An 18,828-nucleotide genomic window follows, 5' to 3' on the forward strand; every position below is an offset into this window, starting at 1 on the left:
AGGCGGGCGTTGGTGTCGTCAGAGTCGTAGACAGCGCATTGGAGGAAGTCCTGGTTGAAGCGGGAGCAGTAGTGGTGAGTCTCGATCTGGCGAGACATGTCGTGGCTTAGATGGTGAAAGAGCAAACGTGGTGGCTGAACTGCTTCACGGGTTTGAGGGACTGAAGCATCATGGCGCCCTTGTAAGGTATGAGCATATAAATGACAATTTTGTCAAGTTTCAAACATAAGCTTCCTTCAATTTTTTAGTGCTCAATCTTCAAGTTAGTGAATGAAGATGTTTTATTTCCTTCTTTTGTTTGTTGTCTTTTCCTTTAAGTAACATGAGTTGGAACAACACTATATTGTTTCCTAGTTTCATCACTTCTAAAACAAATTTATTGAAATCAAATTGGTTATTCTTTATTGCAGAATTATGTTGAATCATTGCTGTCACTGACACAGCGGTAAAATAATAAACCGGTGAAATTTAAATTGAATATAACTAACGGCTTTTCATTCAAGAAGGTGAAGTAAATTTCTTACTTGGTTCACAAATCTCACTAGACCTTCCAATCTCTCCATTGCAGTAGACATGTTTGGAGTGTTAGTTTGTTCTTCAAGTTGTCCTGCTGCTACAAATTCTAAAACCATTTGTTGAAGTTTGTCCATGCCTTGTGAAAGAGCATCTTCTGCTTGCTGACAAGATTTTCCAAGTTTGCTTATGTCTAACTTTTGTTGCTCTGTCATGGTTTCAATCCTAGGGACCAAAATCTGCAATCAAAACGATTTTTTTTTAGTTATTAATAATGTATCATATCACCATTTACATGCAAAGCTGGTGCTCTCATTCACAATGAGGAAGCTTTCTCAACATCTTTTATTTAACTAGATAGTAAGCATCACTTTTAGAATTTCTGAGGGGCAAAAGCCTCAAATCCAGAAGAAAAATTGTTCAAACACCTTTATGATCTTCTATATACCTCTGCATCAACAAGAAAATTAAAAATTGAAATCCAAAATACACACTTACATCATTCAAACATTAACACAACATTCATGGAACAGATTAGCAGTGCTTTATGTCTCTTCATTATTGCATTTAACCATCATTCAAGCACTTACATCAGAAAATACACACACACACACACACCATGTTTTGTACTAATTTCAGACAAATGATGCTGATTAATCAGTTCAATAGAACATATTAGGTCTCAAACTAAATAAAATCATAATAAAAAAAACAACACCACAACAGAAAATACAGTAGTAACAAGCTAACAACAACAACATCACAAAAGATCAATGAAAGTTAAAAACACAATAATAAAAACAGAACCAGCATTCTTTGTTTCTTCCTACTAGAGCATGAAGTAGATCTAAAAGAACGAAGAGTTACCTATTAGAAATGATAGAGATCGCGAAACCAAACTGTAGAAGCTTGCTGAAGGCAGCAACAACAGCGTTGCATGCCACAGCGAGGAGATGAGCCAGATTGAAAACGGTGTTACTTGCGATGGCGCAGAGATGAATGACGGTGATGAGATGAGCGGCAATCTTCATATCAAATCCAAATCATAGAAGCTCGCTGAAAGAGGAGAACGCGCCGCCAGAGGAGATTGTCGCTGGAGACAGCGTTTTAGTTCACAGCACACAATCTCGTCGGAGGAGAACACCGAGAAAATCGTCGCCGGAGCATTCGTTGGAGCATATCGTTGCTGGAGCAGTCGCTGTTGCAGAACGTTGCCGGAGCAGAGCACATATCGTCGTTTTTGGATTTGACGGTGGTGGCAACGCATGTTAGGGTTTCCTTGTTGGGAGAACACATTCAATTTAAGATATTTGGGTTTTCCTTGCTTTCCGGTTTTCCTTCGTTTGGGCCTTTTTTTTAACAATGTGCTCAGATAATGGCGGTTTTAACCGCCAAAATTACCAAAAATTGCCATTTTATTCAAATTAATTATGGCAGCATCATAAAATGCCATAATACTTGAATGTTACGACGGTTTTAAAGAACCGCCGTAATAAAAATGCCATTTAAACCTTATTTTTTGTATTCTACTTGTGGTTGCCTTTGTTTGCTTGTCTGTCTGTGCAACTTCACCAGAGATGGAGGTACGGAGGAAAGGTGGGAAAGATTTAGTGTTCTAGTTAAGTTTTAGTTAGATTTAAGGAATTGGTTAAGTTTAGAAAGCCTTAGAAAACTACCCTAATTCACGGTTTCCGTTTTAGTTCTTTGAGTTTATAATCTGAGTGACGGCATTCTAGGATTGCTTCTAGCATTCGCAGGACCTTATATCTTATGTGCGTGGCACCTCTACCATGCTGACAACCGGATGCTATGTTGTTGTTTTTCATATGCAGGTCGAGAGGCACCTCGGTAGGCGTTTGGAGCTTCTGCAGCGAAGTGGTTTCATTTTGGGGTTTTACTTTTGATCTTTTGCTATATATGTATAGACTCTCCTCATGTGTTTATATTTACTTTACCTTTATACCTCTTAGAGGTTTATGGAGGACTAGGGTGTTATACATGTATTTCAAACTTTGGGTTATATATATAGATATTCTCTGGCCAGCCTTGGCTTCGCAGGCTGAGTCAGGAGCTTGTTATGTTGTACCCTTGACTCTCTATTCCTACTTTCTATTTAGTTATGCTTATGAATCTTAGTTTTCTTTACACATAAGTAACCTTGTTTCCTGAGCATTGCGCTTTTTATTTTGTGATTTTGTTTTATCCATTTTCAAGGCTCCTCGTATACTACATCTTTTTTTAATATTATACATATATATGTATATTTTATTTTAGAGGTCGTAATACCACACCACCTCTATTTTATGGCTTAAGCGTAAAGCTCTGTGTTGTAGGGTGTGAATGATTCAGAACAACTTTGAAAATTATCCAAAGACTGACATTCTTCAATATGTGTACGTAAATCCAGGCTAGACAGTTTATGCCGGCTGAGGGGTTTGTTTATAGAGTTTGAGATATCTTGGATTTCCACCTCCCCTCTCTACTGCATACAAATAATTGATTCTTAATCTCGTCTCCTTTCCGAGTCGTGTTCCTTATTTTGGTAGAAAAACCGACAAGTTTGAAATAATTTTTGTAGAACTTTCCAGCTTTTTCTAGTGTCTTGAAAGTCATCCCAACCTTTGGTACAAATTGTTCATCCACAACACACCTGGACTATAGAATGAACCGAACATATTATTAAAGCGAAACCATTATATAGTACTAAATGAACGGAATATTGTCCATTAAATAAATTCAAATTTGAACAACTGTCTGCATAATGAACCGAACATATTATTAAACAAAACCATTATATAGTACTAAATGATCAGAATATTGTCCATTATATAAATTCAAATTCGAACAACTGTCTGCATAATGAACCGAACATATTATTAAACAAAACCATTATATAGTACTAAATGATCGGAACATTATCCATTATATAAATTCAAATTCGAACAACTGCCTGCATAATGAACCAAAAATATAAATCAAAGCGAAAACAATGTACAATGAATGAACCGAATGTTGTATATATAAAATCAAATTCAAAACACCTGTGTCTATAATTTAGAGATTATCAATTCAATTCAATTCAATTTAGAACACATGTGTCCATTCAATTCAATTCAATTCAATTTAGTAATTGCATTCCATTTAATTTGATTCAAAATTGAATAATCCAAACTTCGTCCGCTTGATAGGATTCAGAAGAATAATCCAAATCGCTCTCATTCAACTGGTTTGAAGTTGAATCATTCATTATTTTGATAGCCTATTAAAATCTAAAAACGAAGAAGATAAATCCACAGATCGAAGAAGAAAACGAAGAAGAATAGGAAGAAAAATGATAAGTAGCAGAGAAGAACGACGAGCAGCAGAGAAGAAAAAGAAGAACGATGAGTAGCAGAGAAGAACGACGAGAGCAGAAAATTACAATGCAAATCGTTAACGTTGAAAAATGTTTACATTGAAGAAGAAGTTTTACATAGTAATTCTGTTACGTTAATAGGAGTGGGAGGGGCGCGTGTATTTCACAAAACTTGGGAGTGTTTAAAAAAATGCTTGGATGACTTGGTTAGGTTTTTTGCATGAATATAAAGCATTATTGACATATGACAAAGGGCCAAGATTTTTTAGCTGGCAATATTTTGTGCTCTTTTTCAGTGTTTGGTTACATTAGCTTAGATTACTTCAAGGTTTGTTTTTTCAAATTCAAATAAATAATTTTGTTGATATATGTATGTTGTAGATATTATTGGCTTGTTGACATTAGTATTTGAGATGAAGCAGTATGAAAAGGAAGGAAAAAATATCAAAATGGCTACGATGGAGTTATCATCAAATGGTAGTATAAGAATTCTATTTATATATCATGCTATTTATATTGTTAGTTACGTTTGTAAAAGCAAATTTATCAACTAGCAGTCTAGCATACGTATGAATGTAGTCAAAATGATAAGCAGTGGCGGAACCATAAATTTCATAAGAGTGGGCCAATTAAATAAAAAATATAACAAAAAATTAACAAAATATGATTTGTAGCATATATATCAAAGGAGTAATTATATTATATAAAAGTCAATGTTTAACTACATACTTTAAGATTTTGGTATTTTTAAACTTGTTCAACGATGCTTCATAGAACTAAAATCATCAATTATCATCTTTGAAGTGAATTTTGAAGCAATCTCATTTTCAATATATACAATTATATAATCTGCTAAAAATTCATCTTCCATCTTGTTTCGAAGCCTTGTTTTAGTAATCTTCACAGATGAAAAAGTCCGTTCAGTTGTTGATGTTGTCGCAGGAAGAGTCAAAACAAGACGAATTAATCTATCAATTAAATGATATATATTTGATTTTCCTGTCTCTGTCAACTTTTGACACAATTCAGCAAGAGTAGACAAATCCTGAAAATCTAGAGCTTTAACCACATCAAGTTCATAATGTTGTAACTCATAATCTAATTGAATCTTTTCTTGCTCAGAAAAATCTAAAGAATAGAAATTCTTTGCAAGATTGCATATGTTGCAAACACTGAATAACTTGAAAGCATCTTTAGGATCCAAAGATGTACTCAATATGAGGAGCTCGGTTGCTTGCTCGCTAAATCTACTATTTAGCTCTTTCAATTGAAAATCTATCACGCTAGTAAAAATGTCAACACGGTAGTGGTGTTCAACAGTGACAACATCCTTTTTACGACGAGACCGAATTATGTCACTAAAAGAAACACCCATATCAGGTATCTGAATAGCATGATCATTGAAGAAAGAACTAACTTTCTCCAAAAGTGCTCCCCAACTACTATGTCTTAACTGTTGAATCAATGACTTTGTACTAGAAACCAGATGCATAGAATTCAAAATGTCTTGAGATTTTTGTTGCAATGCTTGACAAAGTTTATTAGTGATTCCCATGATTTCTTTCATCATATGCAAAATAAAAATAAAATCAAATGATAATAAAGATTTAAGAGCATAAGTAGCATCACCACGTTGAGAATATGTAGATCCATTAGTAGCCAAATCTTCCAGAACTGAAGTTGTTGCTCCAAACATATATAAAAGGCTACAAATTGAGTTGAAGTGAGAGCTCCACCAGGTATCTCCTGATCTTTTTAATGTGCCAATTTGATTTGCTCCCCTTCATGTTTCAATTTGATTAGTTGCAACTAAATGAAAAATTTCAGTTGCATAAGCAATTCGTAATTCATCATTGCATTTGCAAGAAGAGCACACAACATTGATAATATTACTCAAACTTTGGAAAAAAGTATGAACATCAACAACTTCTTTAGCCGCAGCAACAAGAGCTAGCTGTAATTGATGAGCAAAGCAATGAACATAGTATGCATAAGGACATTCTTGAATAATTAAAGCTTGTAACCCTTTCCACTCTCCACGCATATTACTAGCCCCGTCATACTCTTGACCTCGAACATTTTGAATGTTGAGATTGTGATGAGATAATGCAAAACAAATCTCTTGTTTTAGAGTAGCGATTGAGGCTTTAAGACGCAATCTATTGCTTAAAACTTGTTGTGAGCTTTGCTTAGCCAATACTTTGTCAATGTGACATAATTGATTAAGCAAATCTTTACAAGACTTAACAGCAATATTATGAGGAGAATTAAGAGATTTACCCACATGAGATAAAAATGCACAATGTTTTTCATTATTCACTTTTTCCCAATTGCGAAATCCTCCTTATGTGAATGGACTTGATTTTTTAGAAAATAAATAACATGGAAGACAAAATGCAGCATCCACTTCTGGCGAATATTCTAGCCAAGAAAAACTCTTAAACCACTGAGCTTTGAAACGACGAGGATGACTTTCAAGACCAGAAAGAGGGTACTGATCCACAATAAATTGATATGGTCCAAACTTTATATATGCTCTACGGATTTCATCTTGTTGATTGATAGGATAATTCCAAATTTGCGGACGCTTTCTGGAATCACGCATCAATATATCAATATTAACTTGATCTATTTCAGTCCTTGTTATTTTGGAAGCAGGGGGTTGAATATCTTGCTCAACAAGTTGTGTCACAGGTTGTATCTTAGGTTGTTCAATAATATTTTGAACATTACTCAAAAAATCTGAAGCTAAATTTTGTTCATCATATATTCTCTCTTTTCTCTTGAAAAATGAGTAAATTGTTTTAATCTTTGACATTTTTAACTTAACTTGAACTATCTAATAAAAAAAACAAAAATAATTGCATGTATGTTATTTTTTTTTTAAGAAATATTAAACCTATTGAGCAATAATAAATAATTTTAGAAACACAAATATATAATAACCAAAAATAACTCTATTGATTTACCTGATTATTTTTTATTCTAGGTCTCATGTAAGACCCAGAGCTTTTGAAAGAGAGCTATCATGAGCTAATTTCAAATTCAGTATTTATATAGCTTTAATTTCAGAAATTGTCTTATAAAAGATAATTAAAGCAAGTTTTGATTTATTGAATTTGAAATAAGTTATAGTTATTATCCAATTTTATAATTATTGGATTATTTTATATATTCAAATTATAAAGTTGGTAGTTGTGAAATAATAAGGATTTCTATATGGTTTGGATTAAATAATTAATATTTTAAATATTAATACTACTGCTTTGGAAAATAAATGATTTAATTATATTATTTCTAATTATTTTGATTTGGGCATTTTATGGAAAATAATTTGTGAAATTGATGATCAAATAGTATTTTTATACATTATTATTGTTGGATTAGAATTTATTTCTAATTACTATATTTTTCTCAATTTCATTTGAAATTACTAAAATGCCCCTAACCCTAATTTTAAAAAAAAAATTGAAACTCTAATTCCCTACCAGTTAGCCGCCGAAACCCTAATCCTATTGCCTCTTCCAAAATCAGCGGCATTCATGAAATAGAACAGAGAGAGAAGTTGAGGAATCAGAGGGAACTGGGGAAGGGGAATCGGAGAAGAGGGATGGTGCGGTGCCGGCGAGAAATGTCGTCGCTGTTGCTGTCGCCAGGAGAGGAGAGAGACGCGAAGGAGGGAGATGAGGCTTCATTGCCGTCGCACTCTGCCGCACGCGAGGAGCGCCGCCGTCGAAGCCACGCCTTTCGCCCTGCCTAGTCGTGGTTCTGCCATCCAGCACCCGTTCCGTCGCCTGAGGAGAATCACAAAGACGAGAGGGAGCTCACGCCGCCTCCACCTCTGTTGACCCGTCAAATCTGAGGCACGGGGAGAGAGGGTACGCGAGTGAGAAGGGGGCTGAGGGCCTAGAACCGCCGTGCCTAGTCTCGTCTGTGAAGCCATCGTCGTCGCACTACCACGTCGCCACCGATTTGCCGCCGCCGAAGCTCCCTGTGACGCCATGAACCTGCTGTCAAACCATCACCGCCGCTATGCTATGGAGCAGAGTGAGCTGCGCCTGCGCTATTGGGGGTCTCACTGCTACCGGAGAAGGATTCTGGTCGCCGCAGGTGTTGCTGTGAAGCTGCGCCTCTGTGTTTCTGACCGCCGAAGCTCCGGGCTGAGCTTCTGCCACTTGAGACCCTGCTTCCACCGCCGGTAAGAGTTCTGAGTTTGGTTTCTGTTCTTCTGGAATTCTGGAAGGGTTGTTAATGCCGTGTGGTTATTACAGTTGCCGTCACCGGGGTTTTTGCTCGCGATTGTCACTTGGGGTTATTGACGGAGCCGCTGCCGGGTCAATTTGGAGTTGCGGCTGCTTCGTTTTGCTAATTCAGTGAGTATTTCTCATTTCGAAAAACCCCTGCTTTAGCGTTTGGTTGTGTTTGGTTAAAGACCTTGAGGCTTGGTAATGTAGGTTTGAGTTCCGATGTTTGCGTGTTGCATAAGTGTTGCAGAGGCTGATGTGCCATTCCTTTTATTTTAGTAAGTGTTTTTACCTCGGAATCCACGCCATTTGTTTTCAGTTATGAGTTTTAAGATTTCCGCGATATTTATGTGTTAAAAAGTAGTAATCGAGCTTATATGTGGTGTTGAGGCTGTTTCGTCTATTGCGAAAAACAAGCGAAGCCGGGATTTTGGTTGTTGATTTTGGATTGAGGCGTAAAGGACTCTGTGAGACGTTTGGGTTATGGAATTTGCGTTTTGAGGTAGGGGCGCTTTCCAAAAACTATGTTTTATGTATTGGAATTATTACATATGGATACTGACGTGAGATATTATGTATTTGGTGATTGAAATTGCCTTATGTATTATTTGATTGACTCGAATGATTATGGATGTTGGTTTGGCTGAATTGTTGTGCGGCTTTATGAAATGTAATGTTTTAAAGTTGATTCTTTAAAGATTTAAAATCTGAGTTTAAACCTTTGAGGATTGGTTTGAATTGAGTCACTTATTTCAATGATGTGAAAAGTCGAATGCACTTTTGAATTCAGCCTGGTTTACTTTAATTGACTTGGTTATGGACAAATGATTTATTGCCGAACTGATTCTTTAAAGCTTTGGAAATGAGTTAAATCGATTGATATTGAGTTGATTTTGAAATGGTATCCTTGAGATACGCCACTGAGGCGATTGTTGGATTTAGCCTGCTTTGAATTGATTTCTGGTTTTGTGTTGTTGAAAAGGAATGAGGAACGGTTTAGTTGGGACCCGAACCGGGTGGCAAAAGTCCAAGTTTTAGGGGAGGTGCTGCCGAAATTTCTATAAACTCTTAGTCTTGTTTGAAAGGTTATTTAAAAAAAAAGGTTGAATTTGAGAGATTGTATTATTTGATTTATTAAAAGGATATTTATGTTTTCAAGCTTAATTTATTTGATGAACCTTATACGTTGAGTTCGGCTTATTTAGAACTGAACTATTTTTACCGTTTGAATCACTGAAGGAAAGAATGATGCTATACTATTGATTTCAATATAAAAAGGAGTTTTTAGTGATTTTTAAAGGAACCTAGATTTTTGATTGAGTAATCAAGTTTGAGGCATTTTAGAAGAGTTAGAAAAATGGGTTCCAAAAAGAAATCTGAAAGCGGTTTGATTCAAATGAACTGGTTCCGTTTCAAATGAGTTGATTTTGGACCGGGTTGGAACTTGTGATTTTGTATGGTTCAGTTTCATAATAAATTCAGTTTTATTTACTTGAACTGAGAATCTATGATTTTAAGAGTTTCAATGAATTTTAAAGAATTGATGTAAGATGACCTTCCCTAAAGACTTGGGACTCTGCCGAGAAGCTTTTGTTATAAAATCCCATTGTTGGATGAGTGATTTTGAATACTTTGAAATAAATCCTTAACTTGCCATGGTTTTGGAAGTTTTGGAAAGAGAATGCCGAGAGTGGCTTTGTTTTCAAAAGGAGACTCACTTTGAGTAAATTTGGCTTATGAGCCTGAGTGAGATGATTTGAGAAAATGAGATCTTTAAAATCAACGCTGAAAAGAGTTGAAATTTGATTTCAGAGTGAAACGGCTTGAGAAAAGTAATTTATGGCTTAAATTCCGGTTTTATGAATTTAATGATGTTGAACGGTGGAAGTGCTGTTTTGTTATGGGCCGGAATGGTTGTGTATGATTATGAATATTGGCTGGTTTTGGATTGAACCGTGAGCCGGAATGGCTGTGTATGATATTGATTTATGGCTGAATGCCGAATGAGTTATGGGCCGTATGGCTGACTATGAATTTTGAATTTAAGCCGGATGGCTGAGATGGATGTTGATCCATGGCTGGAGCTGAATGAATATATGTTTGAGATACCTGGGTAGTAGCAAGGGTTGTGGTTCGTCCCACTTGCTCCAGGTCAGAGACTGTGACGCCTGGGTAGTAGCGGTAGTAGTGGTGATTCCACTCGCTCCAGGTTGAGCTTTTAAACACCCGCCTGGGTAGTAGCCGCAGTAGTGGTTATTCCACTGGCTCTGGGTTGAGCGGGTAGTAGCAATGGGGTTGTAGCTCAAACCTACTTGCTCCGCGATGGGTGTTTCTGTCCATGGTTAGCTACCAGGACGTGTCGGGTTAGCTATATAACCGACAGATGATATCATCAGCCACTAGGGACAGGCATGCATCATATGCATCTATGTGACATTGTTTGGGTGTGCATATTGTACTTGGTTTGCCTTTGTGATTAACTGCTAATTGTTCTACTTGCTATAACTGTTTGTTTGTGCTTGAACTTCCTATCTGTGTTTGCAATTGGGACTCTGTTGGATTGTGGTGATTTGGTTGATGGTTGGATTGTTTGGGCCTAGGGCCGTGGTTGGATTGTTTGGGCCTAGGGCCGTGGTTGGATTGAGATGGACCGATGGTTTATTTTGGTTTTGTGTTTCTGATTTGGAAAAAATATGAAAGGCTATTTTGGTTCAGCATAGATAAACCTTTTTGAAAGGCTTTTGGTGTTTTTGAGAATTGAACGGTTCCTCTTTCAGAAAAGATTTCCGACTTTACTTTATTGAAAACTGTTGTTTTTGAAAAGAGGCATAAGACAGTTATTAATCACTGGTGCGGTTATCTTTATGTATCCTATTACAGTAATTCCCAAAAACCCTCTACTGAGAATCCTTTCGAGGATGATGTTCTCACCCCCCTACATTTTTCCCCTTTCAGGATATGGGCACAGAAGTTACGAAGAGCTTATTTAATTGTTGTTGTGATGCTCTGTATTGTTTTAGTTATGGTTTATTGTACCCTCGCCTTTATCTTGGTATATATTCTGTAAGAGGGATAGGAGTTATATTGGTTAATGCTTGTAATAATATTTATATATATGTATGTATATATATATGTATGTACTCTTTATGAGTTTCTGTACGTTGTATGGTATGCATGGATGTACGTTGTATAGCAAAAGCATTTTTGGGAGCGGTATTGCGGTTTAAAGTTTTAAACAGGCTCATATCTTAGTATTAAATAGTATAAGTGTCGTCGTAATGTCCGAGCTATCAGAGTCGCGCAGCCGGAAGTGTGAGCTTTGGTAGTTAGGGTGTTACATCTCACCCAAAAATAACTCTATTGAGTTTTGCCCTCACTTCAATCTTTAAACACTGTTCATTATAAAAGAAAATAAATTAATTATTTTAAATAAATAATGTAAATAATATTTTACATTGTTATTAATTTAAAAAAAAACTGAGATATACCTCTTTGAGTCTTTGTTGTGCGTTCAATGATTAATATTTTGCTGTTCACTTCAAATCTTCAATGGTTTTTCTTCATATGTCTTGTTTTGTTAAGGAAAGAAAATTAGAATGAGAAGAGTAGAAGACCAAAAGTCTACACAAATGGAAGCCACTAAAAGAGGGAGAAAAGAGTGCGCTGATGTCTTTGATAGTTTCAAAAAAAATGTTTGAAAAATGTACTAGTACTATTTTAATTAATAATATGGGCTATTGTTTATTGGATTAGTATAATATAACCATTTTTATTAATTATTAGAATGGACTATTTGTTAACAAGAACAACAATAATCCAAATATCCAATACATAATACAGTTTTTAGTTACTTTAATTTACAAATTTTTTTAACTTATATTTTTTTCTAATATTATATATAAAAATACTTAATATTATTAATTATTACTATTTATTAATTTTTTTTTAAAAAATTTTGGGAGGAACCATGACCACCTTAGACCCTAGTCAATCCGCCTTTGAATGATAAGTGTTTTATATTTTAATATAAAAAATCGTGTGTTTTATTCTTATAAATAGCAACAAGTATTTTCTATAGTTATAGATGATAAATTGTATTTTTATTAGAATTAAAATTTGTATATCAAATCCCTCATTAGTAGATTTTAGTCATTTTACTTTTTAGATTTGAATTTTAAATTTGTGAATAAATAATTATTGGAAACTTGGATAAAGAGTGATCCAAGAGCATTGATTAAGAGAATAAATAAATATTAAAATAAGATTTCAATTAATTCTTTAAAACATAAAAAATATAAAAATATTCAAATTTACTCTATATCTTTTTATAAAAAAATTTCTTTTTGTAGTGTTCTTAACTAATATTTTTAGAACATTTGTTAATAAGATCTCTAATTATTAATCCTTTTTATTGAACTAGTCCCATTGAATTTTATTGAATGAATTAACTCCCACTTTGTTTCGACTGTTCGTTTAATGCTTATACAATAATTAGAATCCTAAATTAAATACATCTAATTTTTGTGCATTTACTTGGTCAATGAGGAAAAAACGTATGTGAATTAATGGGATATTTAATAGGTTTAATTTTTCTATGCATCTTTATACTTTTTTATCGAATTTTTAATTAAATTTTTATATTTTTTAAATTAAATTTTATACCATATCAAATTTTATAATTAAGTTTTAATTGTCACAAAAATATTAAAATTAATTAAATATTTTATTAAACAAAATATAATATTCAGTTCCATATTAAACATATTTTAATATTATCAAATATAAAATATACCATTAATATGAAAAAAATTAGAATAATAAAAAAAAATTAACTAATTTAGAGTTTCTTTTTTCTCATTATTATTACATCCTTCCTTTGGATTTTAAAAATTGCATGAAGGTAACTATAAATTGTTCTCTCTCTCTCTTTCTTTCTCTTTCTCTTTATCTCTAAGAACTTAATTAAAAATTTGATAAAATTATAAAGATCAATAGAATATTAAATATTTTTAATATTATCAAATATAAAATACATCATCAATAAGAAAAACAGATAAAAATATCGAATGAGGAATTTGAACAATAAAAAAAAATCAATTATCTTAGACTTTTTTTTCTCTTATTATTATTGTATCCTTTTCTTGGACCTTGAAAATTGTATGAAGGTAAGCATTAATGCTCTCTTTTTCTATAGAAACTTAATTAAAAATTTAATAAAATTATAAAGATCGACAGAATAATTAAATATTTTTAATATTATCAAATGTAAAATATATCGTCAATATGAAAAAGAGATAAAAATTTCGAATAAGGGATTTGAACAATGAAAAAAAATCAGTTACCTTAGACTTTTTTTTCTCTTTATTATTGCGTCCTTCCCTTGGACTTTTAAAATTGCATAAAGGTAACCATTAATTGCTCTCTTTCTATGGAGACTTAATTGAAATTTCAATAAAAGTATAAGGATCGATAAAATAATTAAATATTTTTAATATTATCAAATGTAAAATACATCATCAATACATAAAAGAAATAAAAATATCAAAGGAGGGATTTGAACAATGAAAAAAAAAATAATTAACTTAGACTTTTTTTTCATTATTGTTACATCCTTTCCTTGGACCTTGAAAATTGCATGAAGATAACTATTAATTATTTTCTTTTTCTCTGTCTCTCTCTTTTTCTCTTATTGGTATCAAATCCAGTTTGATTCGATTGGTGAAGCTAAAGTTCTAATCACCCAATTACCGTTCTAATCACCCAATTACCATATTGGATTGTCTTATCATTTGAACTAGATAAACAATTAACTTGATCAAACATGATAAAAATCAGCTCATTAAAGTTGTTATTTACTATACTTGATATTTTTTATTAAATATATTACTTAAATAAAATAAAATTATATTATATTTATAAATTAAAAAAATTACTTTTTATTAATTACAAAATAGTTTTTACTTGAAGAGTATAATAAATATAAATTATTTGATGAGGTACTAAAATTTTAAAATAATAGTTAATTTAATAAAAATAATAAAACTTAAAAAACATTTATTATGAAAAATAACAAAATTTATATAATTATTTATTTATAATTAGGTTAATCAATTTAACTTGTGATTCAATGGTCTTTATGATTCAATAGTTTGAGCAGTTTGATTATCCGTTCAGTTCTAATAAGTACAATTTTAAGAGTATAATAATAAAATTTATAAGTTTCTAATGTAATTAAATTAATGTTGTAACTTGTCATTAATGTGTAAATCAACCCTATTAAGGCAAAAGGTGCATTCAAGCTTTTGATAATTGTAATACCCGGTATAACCGAAATTAATTAAATAATAAGTTAAATAAGAGCGAATATGGTTGGAAGATTTGGCAATTGGAATTTGATAATTTAAATATGATATTTGGATTCAGTGAATTTTTCCGAGTCGAAAAACATAGTTTTCTGCGTAAAAGCGCGCAGTGGAATTTTGACCGGCAGTACCGGCTGAGATCTGTCTGGTACTACAGCTGAGGAAATTGATTATGAGTAAATAAGATTAAGAAATGAGGAATTATAATTAGGGAAGGTAGAAATATCTAAAGTGCGATTTAGAGCGCTAATCTTAAAGGTTTTGGCCCAAAATTGGGCCAACGGACAAAAATAAGTGAACCGGGCCTAAGTGGGCCCAAGACCCAACATATATAAACATTAGTTGTAAGCATTTCAGCTCATTTTACCCTAACAAGAAGGGTTGGGGCGCTGATTTGAGAAGAGAGAAGAGAAGAGAGAAAACCTAACTCTCTTTGATCTTCAAACCACCATAACTTGAGCTACGGAGCTCCGATTGACGAGTCGTTTGCAGCCACCCGTCGCTCTTCTCATCCTCTAAAATTTTATCTAAGTTTTGTGGTGAGTATTCCATTCATCTTTGCCAGTTTTCGAAATTCCCCCACTGTTACACGTTTTTGGGTAGTTAGTGTTGAAATCTTGTGATTTTGGGTGTTTAGGAATACTCCAACATGGATTCTAAGTGGGTTCTATCCCTACTTCATATGGGCTGAGGTAAGAAGTGCTCAAACCCTTGTGATTTGTCATTTTTATGAGCCCTAAGTTGATGTATGTATGTGATATTGGTTATGTTAGTGTATTTGGTGATGTTGGTGCACAATTGGGAGATTGGTATTGCTTGAGGAGCTTTGGTAAGGCTTGGAGCTAAGGTTGGTGAAGACTTCCAAAGAAGAGGCTCAATTGGTTTGGCTACAAGAGGTACGGTTTAAGTTTTATTTAAGTACCGTGTGTTGTGATGAGAATTCCTAGGCTAGATGCCCCTAGGATTAAGTTTGGATTGTGTAAATGGTTGGTGCTAATATGCATAGTTGGTATGTAATGTGAATTAATGATTGGGTTGAGAATTGTGTGGCCTTATATGCTTGGTGTATTGAGAATTTGATATACTGGGTAATGAGTATTGATTTGTGGTATATGCATTTAAATTGTGAAAATTGGGCCGGAGGCCGTGAATTTTGGGCCGGAGGCCGTAAGAAAGGTAAGTCGATGTGTGCATTATATAATGGCACAAGTGATTAGATGAATTTCAGATAATGAATATATGAATAATTAGGTTGGTTATTGAATAATAAAGTTTGAGAAGTTGAAGTGTGGAATTTGGTAATTTTGGGTGAAATTATGTAGATGAGGTATGTTTGGTTCGGTTGAGATATATTATGTGATCATATATGTGATTATGATTATTGATGCCTTGATGGTATGATGATGCATTAGAGATATGTATGTTGTGATATATGCTTGGGGAATGATTAAAGTTGATTTGTGGGTAAATCCACGTGATAGTGAGTATGATATTGATTGTGTAAAATGATGGTTGATTGGAAATGGTATTATTGAAAATTGGGATGAGGAAGGATGTATGACATGATATTGTGTTTGTCTTTTAGCCATTTGATTGAGAAGTGTTAAAATGGTTGGATGTGGTTTGGAAATTTTGGTAAAGTGTCAATGTGTGAGTTGAGGATGGCTTGATGTTGATTTTGGTACACTTTGATTGATTTCAAAAAGGGTTGAAATTGGCATGTTTTGGTTGAGTTGGAAAATAGTTGAAAATGGCTTGTTTTGAAAATGGTACCTTGTGGTTTTGTATGAAAATATGGTTTTTGGGCATATTTTGACGGGACATAACTTGGACTACAGATCTCTGTTTTGTGCCAAATTTGTTTAGAAATGAAATTGGATCCGGGATGTCCATGCCGTTCGAAGAACGGGTGAAAAACGATTTAAAATGAGAGAGTTATGTCCGTCGGAATATTGGGGGTTGAATCTGTAAATTCTGTAGCTTTTAACTTAGAAAATTTTTAGCAGAACGACCCTCCGCGCGTAGGCGCACTTGGCGCGTACGCGCCGTTCTTTGAGAAAGCACCATCCACGCGTGCGCGTGGTGTGCGCGGGCGCGTCGATGCGCTGCACCAAATGCCCAGCCATTTTCCCGAGAGTTGTGCTAGTTTTGTGCCTGGGGCACAAATGTATCCGCGCGTACGCGTGGCTGACGCGTGCGCGTCGTTTAGCTATTTTTCAACCCGCGCGTCTGCGCATATGACGCTTGCGCGTCGATGAGTTTTGGGGCCATCCACGCGCGGAGTGCGCGTACGTGTGGCCCTGTTTTCATGCCAAAGTTGATTTTTGAGTTTTTAAAGCCAAATCTCATACTTCTAAGCCTCCGATCTCACCCCTTATGTATTAAATCATTATGATATGCCTAGCAATGAGAAAGGAGCTAGAGGATGTGGTAACTTGCGAGTGAAGCAAGGGGAAAGGTTACGACCAATGATGATCAAAGATGATTATATGAGATATGGAGGATGACGGTGGAAGTACCGTGTATGCCATGAGTCGAAGGGCTATATTTGTTGATAAATGGCCGGTTCTTGATTGAACCATGAGCCGGATGGCTGAGTTATTGCCAGGTTATGGCAAAGCCATTATTGTTTATGGCTGAGTATAAATGCATATATAATCAATGAATGAATGTGTTAATTGGAAAATAATGAAAAAGGTTGAAATGTGATGTGTGACCCCGGGTAGTAGGCAGTGGCGTTGTCCACTTGCTCCGGGTATGAGACGGAAAAGGATGTTTATGATAAATGAGTTTAATTATGAAGTTTGGAATAAATGTGTATTTGTGATACTTGTGTAGTAGTAAGGGTGGTGGTTCATCCCGCTTGCTCCAGGTTCATGTTTGAGATTTGATAACAGTGATGATTGTTCCTAAACTGAACGAATGTATGTTTTGAGATCCTGGGTAGTAGCAAGGGTTGTGGTTCGTCCCACTTGCTCCAGGTCAGAGATTGTGGCGCTTGGGTAGTAGCGGCAGTAGTGGTGAATCCACTCGCTCCAGGTTGAGCTTTTAAACACCCGCCTTGGTAGTAGCCGCAGTAGTGGTTATTCCACTGGCTCTGGGTTGAGCGGGTAGTAGCAAGGGGGTTGTAGCTCAAACCTACTTGCTCTGCAATGGGTGTTTCTGTCCAATGGTTAGCTACCAGGACATGTCGGGTTGGCTATATAACCGACAGATGATATCATCGGCCATAGGGTAGGCATTCATCATTTGTATATGTTTAAATTGTTTGGGTTTGCCATTTGTTTTGGATTTCTACATCATATATGCCATGTTACCTGACTATATGCTACTTGTTCTACTTGTAACATATTTGTGTATTACTTGCCTGTATTGCTTGTGTTTGTACAACTGAGAGGCCCCTCATGCTGGTGTCGGTGGGTGTTGAGGGTTGTTCTTGATGGGATGAATTGATGATGCGATTGCATGATGATGATGATTATTGAATGAGATAATTGGAGCTCCCTGGGTAGATGCAGTGATGTGGTTTCACTAGCTCCAGGCGAGGGTGTAATGTATTGATGTAGAATTGCTGAGGCAGAACAACTGGTGATGGTTTTGCTTATGATTCTGAGTCTGATTCGTGGAAGAGTCAGCGAGTTGGGAAACATGTGAAACATGAATTAGATTTAGCACTCCCTTATGACAGTTGCCTGTTCATGGTTTAGCGAGAACCTAGGATGAATAATTGGTGAAGAAGTTTAGGATGCTTAGTGAGTTTTTACTGCAGTGCATTGTATTTATTTGGCACTTTTACCGTACTGGAAACCCATGGGCCCGGGGTTCTCATTCCGTATATATCTCTTGTTTTTTAGATACAGGTCCAGGTGCTCAGAAGTGAGTTGTGGGTCGTCTGAGAGACGGCGAAGATCTTTATTTTCTCTACTTTGTGTTTTGCTTAGAATCTCTCCACCTTTGTTTTGGGAAGATTATATTATGTATTGAACTCTTTGAATTTTCCTATAGAGGCTATCATGTTTCCTTCGGGAGAGATTAGGATATACTGTTGTCAACTACTTTCATACTGTACCCTAGCCGGCCTAAACTTCGCGGGTCGCGACTAGTGGCTATTTACTTATGTTATATATATCTATCTGTTATCTATCTCTTAATCTCTTCTACACCTTGTCCGTATATCGTTTTCGACTTCACGGTTTATCTTTTGTTGTCGAAACGTGAGTGATACATCTTCGCAATTTTTTTCTACTCTTTTCAGGCTTCTCGATTAATACTCCTTTCGAAATTATCTATATTTATTTATTAAAAATCCACCTGAGAGTCGTACCACCGTAATATCATTGACTTATGACTCGAG

General features: G+C 34.8%; 1 protein-coding gene across 1 annotated transcript; it reads right to left on the bottom strand.

Moving 5' to 3' along the window:
• Positions 1-4,625: 4,625 nt before the first annotated feature.
• LOC107647109 (uncharacterized) lies at positions 4,626-5,423 on the bottom strand. The gene has a single exon (XM_016351233.1). It carries the CDS (start codon positions 5,421-5,423, stop codon positions 4,626-4,628), a length of 798 nt encoding a protein of 265 aa, XP_016206719.1.
• Between the last annotated feature and the right edge of the window lie 13,405 nt (positions 5,424-18,828).

The sequence above is a fragment of the Arachis ipaensis genome, chromosome B6 (assembly GCF_059453495.1).
Source record: "Arachis ipaensis isolate K30076 ecotype BB chromosome B6, ASM5945349v1, whole genome shotgun sequence".
NCBI lineage: Eukaryota > Viridiplantae > Streptophyta > Magnoliopsida > Fabales > Fabaceae > Arachis > Arachis ipaensis.

What these genes read in the sequence shown, in the direction of transcription:
- LOC107647109 (XM_016351233.1), bottom strand. Translation starts at nt 5,423, where the DNA reads ATGGGAATCACTAATAAACTTTGTCAAGCATTGCAACAAAAATCTCAA.